Raw genomic sequence first — 12410 nt, 5'->3', positions numbered from 1 at the left:
ACACCTAGGACATGTATTTCTTAAAGATTTAAATGTACTTTTAGCATCTCAGGTTATTTACCTTAGAATCATAGAATGGTAGGGGTTGGAAGGGACTTTTAGAGATCATCTAGTCCAACCCCCCCTGCAGAAGCAGATCAGCCTAGATCAGGTTGCATAGGAAAATGTCCAGGCAGGTCTTGAAGACCTGGAAGGAGAATCCACACCAAGGAAGGAGAATTCACAACCCCTCTGGGCAGCCTGTGCCAGGGCTCCCTCACCCTCACAGTTAAATAGTTTTTTCTTATGTTTAAATAGAACTTTTTGTGTTCCAGCTTCATCCCATTACCCCTTGTCCTGTTGCTAGATAACACCTAAAAAAGGGATGTCCCAACCTCCTGACACCCACCATTTAGATATTTGTAAATACTAACAAGATCTCCCCTCAGTCTCCTCTTTTCTAGACTAAAGACCTTCAGCTAGGAAGGGCAAGTTGAGCAGATTAGGGGTGAGATTAAATCTAAAACTGTGTGAAGGAACATACAAATCTGCAATCACTGCAAAATTGTACTTTATATACCTCCTGCCACTTCCCAACTTATCAACTAAGGATAAGTGTCAGGCCATTGCCTTTTCAGATTCCAATGCAGACATCACCTTGGGGCTTTTCTGACACAGGCACTAAGATGATTATCTTCCACACTTCCACACTTCAGCTGACATATTCAGAAACAAATTTCATTAACTGTGCAGTATGGGGATTGAGAAAGCTCCCACTTTCCTTAACAGGCAAAAAGCCTTCCCATCTGAGCCCAAATGAGAGGCAGTAGAGAGGGCCACATGGCAAAGGCAACTGAATTAAACCCTTTTGGCTACACTTGGAAGTGGACTCTATGAAAATCAAGATTCACACATTATTTCTGCATAGCTTGGAAACACTTGCATGAACAAGATGTGTTCTATCCAGGAACAGCTTGGGAAGGGCTCAGAGCTTTAAACGCACATCTGTACTGCATGTGCACAAACAGCTGGAACCTCCATTCCTTACTGTAGTGATTCTTTCTTCTAGCACTTTTCCGAAACATACTCAGCCAAGAATCTGCCTAAGAGACTGTTGACCTCCTGGCATTACAGGGAAGACAGTATAGACAGATCTTGTTTTGTACCATAACCCTCCCCTTTTGAAGCTTTGTACATTCACTCACAATATCATCAGTTCGGACTCGTAGCGAACCAAGGCATTCTTCTCCTGCACCAGCTTGAACCACTCCTGCATCAGTTTGGGATCATCCTTCTTACCCATGCCTGCCAAAAAAGACACTTGGTAAGTTTTCAGGTAACACCATGCAATCCTTACAAGCCCAAACCATAAAAACAATAATGGGGCAAAATGTGCAAAGAAAGCCGAGCAAGATGCTGCCAGAGCGCTCCCAAGACGGGTCCATTCAGTTTGCCTAAAGCACACAGAAGAGTGGAAGTGACCTCCAAAAGGCTTCTCTTCTCTTCTCTTTGGAGCCTGATTGATTGATTTATTTTCTTTCTGATTTTCTTGTGAGTGCTTGTTTCTTCCTCACTCTTAATGCAGAAAGCCTTGATTTCTCTAAGTATTTCACTTTTCCTTTCATGACAAGAGCTTTATGGATGGATCCTCATGACAGCTACTTAAACGTACGCTCACCAGAACAGATTCAATTGTCACTCCGTGTGTTTTACCTTTATTTTCTTCAATTGCATGTCCTCAGTCTCTTTCTGTCCAGAAGTAACATCTTGTCCTGTATTTTCAATAGCTAAATAAATCTTTTCTGACTGTTTCTCCTAGCCACATACACCTATCCATCTTGAAGATCCCCTCTGAACAGTGAACACAGAAACTACTTCTAGAGTACTGCACATCAGCACCAGAAAGAACAACAATCCTCAGACACGTTTCCTAATAACAAAGCAGAATAAAAACACTTTGGGCCTTGGTGACCTAATACAGAACTCTTAGTTGGTATTTCATTTATTTCAAAGCCTTACACCTAAACCTACTCAGTAATCCACTGATGGATCTCCTCTCTGTCAGGAGTTATGTGGAATAAATTGCGGAATGCTGTTCCCAAAGCCTTCTGTTGATATTACGGGATGACAGAGCCACAGAACGGTAGGGGTTGGAAGGGACCTTTAAAGATCACCTAGTCCAACACCCTGATATTCATCAGATGCTTTACCAGGGAAGCTCCTCCTAGCAATCTCCTGGTCTAAGCCACTGATGCCACACGGAACTACCTGAGATCAGTGCTGTGACTTCTATCAAACACCATCAAGGACAGTAGCAATGCACCTGTCTGGATGGGAACTGGAGGCAGGAGGGAGGCCTCAAATCAAGGTCAAGAGTACTTTGGGGTTGGTGCATCCTATCACCTTGCACTGCACATAACCTAGGCATCCTGAAGCAACTAACAACCCTGTCTATGTTTGTTATTCTGGATATATACTATCTACATCGAGAACAAAATCTCTCAAATTGTCATTTTGATGCTAAAAATAGCCAAGCATCAAGCTTACTATTCAAACCCTGGGAAACACGTCACAAACACCACATTAATGGCTGGTTAATTCAGACCCATGCCCTGCCTCCACTCTTACCATCTCAGAAGTGCTGCACAGGAGCCAAACAAAGGAAAGCCTATAAGTCTTCTTAAACTGCAGCTCAGCTGAGAACACCTGCCTTTGAAAAATTGTAATAGCAGACTCCTGAGGAATAGCAGACCCAACTGTACCACCCTAAGAGCTCTGTGGACTTATACCAGTCAGTGTGTTGCTCAGTTCCAAGCATTCCTTTCTGAGCATCTCTGCACAGTATGCCCATGTGGCGACAGGAGAGGGAGACGGTACATGCAGATGTCCAGTGCTGTGGCGCCATGAAAACACTGGGAAGTCTCCCCATCCTTTCCGATGCCAGGATGTATAGAAAACAAATGCCTCTAAGAAGAAGCCAAAACCATGATGCTACTGACCTATGGAATACGTAAGTATTTTTAAACAGCCAATGAGCAGAGGAATAATGGGAGGATTGGAAAGGGAGCACTGACAACCGATGTGAGGGAGCACCATGGAAAGCAGAGTAAATGGTTAGCAAAATTACACCATGAACACACATAAACAACCCCTTCCCCCATGCCTTGGCAATGGAAATGCTACAGCAAACTCCACTTGGACAGTTAAAGAATGCACTGAGCAAGACAGATGAGGTAAAACTGCTCTAGCTTAAGGTTTGTTGCTTTTTAAAGTTCAAGGATGTTTTTTCAAACCAGTCCTTATAAAGATACAGTATTCCTTTAATCCATATATACTAATGAAAAGGCTGTATTTAAGGAAGCAGATTGTCTCCCCTTACCCCACCTTTCAAACATCTTTCAGGAGGAATAGAGAAATTGAAGCCACTAAATGAAAACAGAAACTCTGGAGTGTGACATGACTGCTCCCACCGCTGCTGCCCCATGTCCCTCCCAGCCGCTACACCTTCCCTAGCACGGCTGGGACTAGCACAAGCGATACTGTACCTTTAGTAACTTGCCACAGGCTCAGAGAAGCTGGTTACCAGGGTGCTACTAAGAAGGCTGGTTTGGGGACAAGAAAAAGGCTGGGGGGCCTTGTGGTCACTAGCTGACTGACTACTGCTGCTAGGACAACTCAGCTGTGGTCAAGGAGAATGGGGAGTGTGTGAGGTTACGTTACCTTCATGGGCACAGCAAGGGCAGAAGGAGAGAGGTCTACGACGTGGTGTCCCGGCATTGGGCTCAACTTCAATAGGACCAAACGAGGAAGAGGTAGAGGCAGGAGAGGAAGAGGAAGTTGGAAGTGGAACGGAAGAGGAGGAAAGGGGTGAAATAAAAGACAAGCAAAGGACAAAAAGCATAAGAGTGAGAAAGAAAGGAAACACAAGAAGAAAAAGAAAAAAAAAATACAAGAAATGGAGAAGCAGAAACAAGGGATACAGTCTACAGATGAATAATGTCCCTAATAAGCACAGATAACAGGTAAGAGGCAGACTGAGGTACTGGTGAACTCTTACTGAGCTGTGCAAATACCAGGCAGGAGGTTATTGTTACTGTATTTTTCCTTAAGGTATGATTTTCAATCATATGGTCTTTAAGCAAAGTTTGTGAACAAGATGTCGGGATGAGCAGAGATGAATACTTAACTCCTGCTGATAAATGTCAAATTTCAGGCAGAGTTACATAAAGTCTTGCCTGCATGCATAACACACCAGCTGTAAGCAGCCACCCTACCTTAAACCTTTATTAGGACCATGCTCTTATCACCATGGCAGCACCCACTGATGGTAAAAATGTCCTTTTTAATGGAAAGTACTTCTTAACACAGGGAACATCACAGGGAGAAACTGATTAAGACAGAACCAGCTTGACAGGATTGGCTGTGACAAGGATGGCGAGTACACATATAATCAAGGGGATTGTTGTGCTGAAGAGGGGAAAAGGCTTTTACATGGATAAAAAAGTGATTCACCATCAGGGTCTGCAGCAGCAGTGACCAAGTGAGGGCTTTGCAGGATCAAAACTGTAAGTTTAAAGCTCTCCCTTGACATTCCCATTTCACAAAGCATTTTAAAGCTTGTAAGTCCTGCTAGCGTTGGTGACTTATTGAATCTTTTTCACCTTTTCTGTTGTTCAGTGAAGGACAAACATTTCTCATCTCTAAAATGGTTCAGCTGTTTTAACACTGAGAATTTACTTTACAGCTGTACTTAACATTAGAGATAAACAGTAGGAAATAACCAACACCACTAATAGAGGAGAACATGTTCAGCAGGAAGATGATGAGCCTGCAACATCAGAGCCAGCAGGATGGAACACTTGCTGCTCTCAATGCACAACCACATTTATAAAGAGGAGGCATTTCCATGTTGGGAAAAGGCATAAACTCCTCCTCAACAAGAACATGGTAAGAACTACTTTTGGAGGAGTCAGCAGAGTTCTATATATGTGGGTCAGAGAAAACTTTACAGAACAAGACTACTGGCAAACTGGGAAGGCTTTAGAAGGGACCATCACAGAACTAGATCAGCACATGGAGGACACACTGGAGCGAGAGGGAGAGCACATCGGCTTCAAGGCCTGTGACTGAGCAGCGTGGCTTGCCCACACAGGAAGAAACCTCTGTACAGGGAGCAGGAAGGGGTAACATTAGGAGAGGTGCCACAGTTGGCCATATGACAGTTACAAACGAAGCATCATACCAACATTAGTTGACAGTACCAGAATGTTAATTCTAGTTGTCCAGAATTTTCCAACTTCTTAATTTAAAAAGAGGAAACACTAGGGCTTCTTTGGGTTTTGTTTTTATTTTTTTAAGCTATGATTACTATTTCATACATCAGGTTACAAAAGCAAAAATAAACAAGAAAAACCTCAAACCACAACGGTACTTGAAGAAGAAGCTTCCACACAAAGCAGAGTATTTAGTTCACATCCTATCTTATTCAGCACAAATACATGCTTCTATATATGCTCTAATACTCTGTTCTGGGGGGATCAGGATGTGGACATTTAACTATATAGGAAAATCCACTTCAGTTTCTCAGAGTTGGAGATTTCATTCAGAATTGTGTATATAGATGTGTATGTATGGGATGTTGGTAACTCAAACACAGCTATATTTATACATTTCAAACCACAGATGTGTAGACTTGGTGAGCAATTTTCCATTTGCCCTATTTGATCTAAAAATAAATACCCGATTTGCGAATATGCCATTCATCTCATTGTGCCACAATGTACCACAAACTACTTCTGAGCAAAGAGTCTGATCCTAGGAGAAGACCCCATCTTTGGTCTCCTGTAAAAAGCCATAGGACCTATATAGAAGAAGGCTGTAATACAGAATCCACTCCCTGCAATTATGTTTTCTTCCTTTGCTTTTAGTTACAATATTTTTCTTTTAGTTACAATATGTTATCCTCCCACTCTTGTTTATGCAAAATGCGTCCTTGAATCAACCTGCAAAGTCCATGGTATCTTTAATAGTCCTGGCTACTGGAAATGTTAACATTCCTTTTCAGTAACATAATGAACATAACCTGTACTATTAAGATCCTTTCCAGTTGCTCCAGATGTAAATTATAGTTGTATCAGTTGAATACAGGTTATATGATCATTAAAATTGCTTTGGAGGCAACTTCTGTCCAGATGACAGATGATCAGCATGGCTTTGAAAAGTATTTCTTTTGTACTGGAGGTCCTAAACAGTGAGGACAGAGTAGCGATCTGGAAACTTACCTTTTACAGTTCTCTAAAGCTGTGAAAAATACACCAATTATTATGCTCTAAAATATATGTAATGCACTAGAATTTTAAATATGTTTTAAAAATGTTATCTAAGGTGACAGGCATGACACCTGCCTCCCCACCCTTGCTAATAAAGAGTGTCTATACATATGGTAAAGATACTATCAGCAGATTGAAATAGAAACTTTCAAACTTCAAGCACAAAACTATTTTATCATATTTCCTGAAATGGAGAAAGATTTTTCACTGACAGTAACAAAACTTTAAGTGCATGCTGTGTCATACGTTTCACTATCCATTCAGATTCTCTTCCAAAAAAAGGTCTCTCAACTGCTTCAGAAACAGGCAATCATGGAAAAACTTTTGATAAACAATTAAACCAAACCAACCAAAACCCGATTTTCTTTCTGCTTAAGTCTCCTCCACCACCAAAAATCCCAGGCCAGGTCTGTGTACACAGGTCTTCACCCACAGCATGGGAAGGGTGCTGCTGGCAGCAACCATATAAGCTACCCACTGCCCCACTGATGCAGTTCACTGAGAATGAGCTGAAGGGTAAGGGAAGAACCATTCTGTGACCATACACTTCTTAGGTTCCTTCGATGCTGCCAGCAAGAATCTGAGGTGTGACCACAGCTTCTTTTTTTCCCCATTAACACAACAGGCTGTGTTAATAACCAAGTGTTCCTTTCCAATGCCACATGCCAACTTTTCTGAAGCACGTGTAAATCTTCAAGGCAGAAGGCAGCAGCCCAGGTAGCAAAGACAGCAAGCAGAAGCATTCAGAAGGATGCATGGAGTGACTGGTATGGAGCTAAGCAGCAGATTGTTGAGGAAAGGAAGTGTGCCCCAGCTTCTGAGCACAGGGAACATCCTGGAGGGGTAGAAGCTCTGCCTTGCAGATTAGGCATATCTCATCAATAAAGTGACTGGAATTACCTTGCCTCTGTGGAAAGAAGGTTTTCCCAGATCTTTCTGGGAAATCTTTCATGTAGCCAAGAGAAGATTGACCTTGTTTGCCGTAGCACCCTTGAGAGACTACAGACTTTGCTACAGTGGTGGAAACCAAGAGTCAGGCCAAGAATAAATATCATGGCTCCAAAGTCTCTTCAAAAGAAGGAACAGAAATTGTATAGCCACCATAAAAAATATACTTTCTTTTTCACTACACGTTGTTCTTTGTTACAAGCTACTCTGAACTGTTCATTTCTACTTTTCATTTTCCTAATGTTTAAAGTGTGATACTTCATACTGGTTTTGTCCTTTTCTGCTGTAGGTACGTAACATATCTTCATGATCTGAAGCACTGTTATTCCCAAGCAACATTATCCCCAAGCTACAGCTCACATTGGTCCCCTTCACTATTTGCCCAGGTCCGGTGGTGTGAGAGCTGTGAGGACTTGTGAAAAGTGGTGAAACACTGCAAATTGAAATGACTCAAGCAGATATACCACAGAGCAAATGGCATCACCTCCTTTCCAAGCTTTGCATCCAAAGACTTTGATTTCCACACTGCTGATTAACCAGGTAGTTTGAAAGACCGTAACACTAGGCAAGAAATCCAGCTCTGAGGCTCTTCTCAGCTCTTAATGCACCACTACACTGGCACTTGACCTCACAAGCTAAGAGAATGATACTTTAGAAGTTATTATTCCACTGACAATTTCCATCACCCATTTGGCAAGCAGATTAAGAACTCTTAATTTTAAGCCAGTGGTTATAATAAGGATAGTTCTAAAAGAGATCAGTAGGAAAAACTGTGCACTTATTGCAGAAAGTATCTTCTTTTCTACCTTTTAAAAATCCGTTATGGTCAGAAACCTGAGTACTGAAAAAATACAGCTTTCCAACCTTACTGTTTAGTGCAGCTGTTCAACAGCAGTGCTGTAAAAGAGCAAGAATTCAGAAAGCCACCTCTTGGAAAATAGAATCCACACAACTGCATGTATTATAAAGCTGAGGGCAAGATTCTGACAACTATCCCACAAGCACATCACCCAGTGTGTGTGACTCAACAGTTTACTAAAACTGTGTTAAAACCAATATCTTCTAAAGTACAATCACTAGAAGAAATCGAGGGAAAACTCATAGAGCACTAACTGAATTGTTATGCAAACTGAACCACACCTTTATTTATCCATCAGGAGAGGGGAAAAAAGGAAAGATGGGGAAGGGAAGGAAAACTAAGAAAAGCAATAGTTGGAGCAGAATACACATGCAAATGACTACACAGAAGTCTTCATCTTCTACTAAACCTCAAGGCACTTCAGAATGCAATCAGAATTAGTACAGTGCTGCACTGGCTCTCCCTCCCAAGACAGCTTCTGAGTGCAGTTGTGTGAAGTGGGTAGAAAGACGCACGTAAATGGCAATTACTTGTTTCCAGTACCTAATAGGTACTCTAATTATACTTGACAAGTTCTGCTTATCAAGTGCTCTTTCCTGCTCCAAATCTACAGCAAAGAAAACATGTTACAATTCACTTCAGTCTCAAAAGCAGCTGCGGACTGTAAAAACAATGCTTATCTTACAACTCCACTCCTCTTCCAGGAGAGCCGTGTTTGCCAATCGCAAGAAATAGGACTGTTCCCACTAGAGTATATCAGGCTCCAGCCCTGCAGAGTTAGATCTGCGGGACTTTAAAGGTCATAGCCAGCTCAATTATTTTAAATAAACTAATAAAAAGTTAAGTTGGTGTAGAGCATGCTTTAAACAAAGTACAAACAACTAAAAAACCCATAATCACACTTTTCCTCCTCCCTGTTTAGCTGATGTTTGTAAGGCTGTTGTCAAGCAGATAGAACATGTCTGAAATCAGCACTATCAAACATATCAGTTCTTTTCTTTATATCCCTCTTGCCTGTTCTGGCACACTCCAGTGGAGTGTGGGGCAAGATGGGAGTGAGGGGCGGTTTCCCAAATGATTGCCTGCTGAGTGCAAGGATGAGGAAGCCACTCATTTGAACGCAAGGGGAACAACAGAGGTACTTTCCAGGCAGGCGAGGAGCAAATTGGCACAAGGAACCAGTAGGAAAGGAGGAACTGAGGCTGGGACTAATTAAGCAAACTACTAAGGAGAAGAGACAGAGAAAGGAAAAGGGGTATGAGGTGAAAGAAGAAAGCAGACCTGTGGAGAAGATACAATTTTCCAGACAAATCATGCTGGGTAGAAGAGAGAGCAGAGTCCAGAAATTCTGGGAGAAGGCCAGAGGCAGGGATTGAGACTGTGGGGACTGAGTCAGTGGGAAGACCAGAGTAGGAGTAAAATTCTAGGAACAGCTAGTGGGGAGGAACAGGAGTATCTGAAGGATAGAATACTAGGACTGCTTTGTCAAGAAGGTAGGATTAAAATTAAATGCCCAAGAAGCAGAATCTGGGCCTGAGAAGGAAAGTCAAGTAAAGAGCTTTGGATGGAAAAAGATGGGATTAGGACAAAGACTGTCTGGAAAGAGGGAATACAAGGCACAAAGAGTGTCAATCCACCAGAGCACTATACCCTTCCAGCATCTGGCATGCAACTCATGTTTTCAAGTCTCACCGTTCCACAGCTGACAGCAAATATCTGTAAAATCCACTGACTGTGTCCCATTTCCTCTCCATGAGGATCTACATAGAGGATGAAAACCTAGCACTGCTATCAGTTATTCCATAAGGGTAGGAGGTAGAGGTCTCAGCAGTGGGTCTAAAGGTTACAAATCTGTCAGTATATCAACATAATACAAAACCTTAATTTCAGATGACTTTACAACCTTAGCAATGTTCTTTTAACGTAACCAGATATCCGATATACACATAGGAATAATCACTCAGAATCGAAATGTGACCATCTGTTGAGTCAAATGAAACATCTGCTTTATAGCAATGCTACATGACATTTTAGAACAGGAAGAGAGGATTATGGCATCTGAGCTGAGCAATGGGGGTAGTTAAGATAGTAATCTGGAGCTTGACCAAGGATGTCAGAAGTTACCACTCCCTTGCAGAAGCTGTTGTGCAATCTCTAACAACTAAACAAAACGCAGCTCTCATTACTGTAAAGAAAATCCAGAATAAATTAATGCCCTGATCATTCTGAAATTATTACCCACTTACAGACAGCTTTTTGAAGTATTTTGCAATTTTGCTTATCATCCTACTGACAGCCTCAGAGACACGAGCTGCCAGTAGAATACTGAACTAGGCAGCCATCCCAGCTGCTCACAGTGCTCAGCAGGACCACGCAGCCACAAAGCGCTCCAGGGATTTTAATAGCACTCCACCCGGATGCAGCATCCTGCACAAACATGTTAATTTTGAAGCTGAGCTCTAAATCTGCCACTGAATAGCAACAAGCATCATCAGAGCAGTGCATCCCTTTGGGAAAAAGTGTTCTGGCAGCCCCAAAAGCAAATATCAAGCGAATTACAGAGGCAACGAAACAATACTATAAAGCCACATACTCCAGGCAGGCTATACTTTCTCAGTGCATTTAAAGGGATACTGCCCAATACAGTCTTTTAAAGTTTGTGTTGAAAAAGGTATTTTTGAAAGCAGAAACTTGATACAGTTTTAAAATATATCAACCATTTTTAAAAGTCATGAATATTGTCTCCGAGTGTAGGAAACCCAAGTGACTGAGTCACCACGTAAATAAAACCAGCCTGTTACAGCAGATAGAAAATGACCACTTTGGGTGACTAAGTTCAGAGAAATGGAAAAAGCAACCATGAAAAAAGATAAAAAGTAAATTGGATTTTCAATCAAGATTTTCTGCAACTTCATAATTTAAGTGACAGTGTCCCTTTAAGTAAAGATTATTTTGCTCTTCTTAAAGCCACTATTAGTGATTTTGATGGGATCTCTGTCTCTAAAAAGGCATTAGGAGGAGAAGCAGGAGGAGGGAGAGGTATAGTGGACATAGCATTAAACGGGGATAAGGGTTTGTTAAGTGTAATTCAGCATCAACCCTTTTACAGCTCCTACTCTATACACATACGAGTATGGGTCAGCCCTGACGGAAATAAGTAGGAAGAAGGTTTCAAATTCTCTCTGCAGAAGATACCTCAGGAAAAAGTGCCAGAGGGACCAAACAGTGTGTGAAGGAGAGGGCTTGCAGAGGACTGTCACATCAAAATTAGCACAGGGGAACTGGGCAACAAATTCCATCTACTAATGAAAAAAGTCTTCCATTTTAAAATTTGAACTTAGGCGGGTATTCTTAACTCAGGTAGACGTTCTTCAATAAAAGCCTGTTGTGTCAGGACAATTTGGAGTCATTCCCAACTTACAGCTACAGAAAGATACTCTGTGGGACAGCCTCCCCCTGGAGGAGGAGAAAAAAGGACAGTTAAAAGCCTGGGCAAGATTGTGTTTGAAGGCTCAAATGTGGAACACAGTGAAATCAGGGGAAGAGTTCTAGTGATGTGTCTTGGAACACATCTAGATCATGTGGATCTTTTAGTCTGTGGAGCTGGAATGCAATGCACTCCCTCACCAAAAAAACAGCTTAGATCAAGGAACTTTATATTCTAAAGACAAATGAAATGAGACCCTTATATGAAAAGACAGCTGAGTAGAGTTTGCTTTCTCTTGGATCTGCTAAGAGATATGTTCATTTTAGAAGAATAGATTTAGGGTGATTAAACAAGCAAAGGGAATTTGAATTCTCAATGCTAAAAAAAAATTCCATTTGCAACCCCAAAGTTACCCACCTAGTGAATTCAGGAAGTAACATTAACTAAAGAAATGCAGAACCATGGTAAAAAGTGATTCCAGATTATAATTGCTAAGTCAAAAAAAAGAGCTAAACACTGTCACACGTGTTTAGCACCAAATGGGATACTGAAAAACAAAAAATTAAACTCATAGTAAGAAGCTTTTTAGCTGTGTAATGATGCAAAGTGGCATGACTGGAAACTGACAGCAGATTCCAGCAAAAATGACTGGATCTCTTAACGGTGGATTCTCTTCTGATATTACAGTAAGACAAAACAAGAAAGAAGAAGTATCTGTCATCTACAAGTGTTTCCAAAGTCCCCTGAGGGAGTATTTTGGTTTTGTTAGATCATCAACAGACTCTGGCTCTTTTGGAAGGAGCAAACAAAAGCTCCAGAAGGGCAAGAGGGAGGCAATGGCATGACTAATCCTTCACAATGCTTTTGG

At 41.6% G+C, this 12410-nt stretch overlaps 1 protein-coding gene across 5 annotated transcripts in view; it reads right to left on the bottom strand.

The window, feature by feature from the left end:
• Positions 1 to 12410, bottom strand: part of MICAL3 (microtubule associated monooxygenase, calponin and LIM domain containing 3) — a 162705-nt gene that overhangs the window by 5163 nt on the left and 145132 nt on the right. For all 5 annotated transcript variants that reach the window (XM_062009811.1, XM_062009781.1, XM_062009786.1 and 2 more), the window contains one exon: positions 1185 to 1284. In XM_062009811.1, the coding sequence (XP_061865795.1) occupies positions 1185 to 1284 (100 nt within the window). The remainder of the gene's footprint in view (positions 1 to 1184; positions 1285 to 12410) is intronic.

Source organism: Colius striatus, chromosome 1 (assembly GCF_028858725.1).
Source record: "Colius striatus isolate bColStr4 chromosome 1, bColStr4.1.hap1, whole genome shotgun sequence".
NCBI classification, from domain to species: domain Eukaryota; kingdom Metazoa; phylum Chordata; class Aves; order Coliiformes; family Coliidae; genus Colius; species Colius striatus.
The sequence above is the reverse complement of the archived record's forward strand: the minus strand, read 5'-3'. Positions and strand labels throughout refer to the sequence as shown.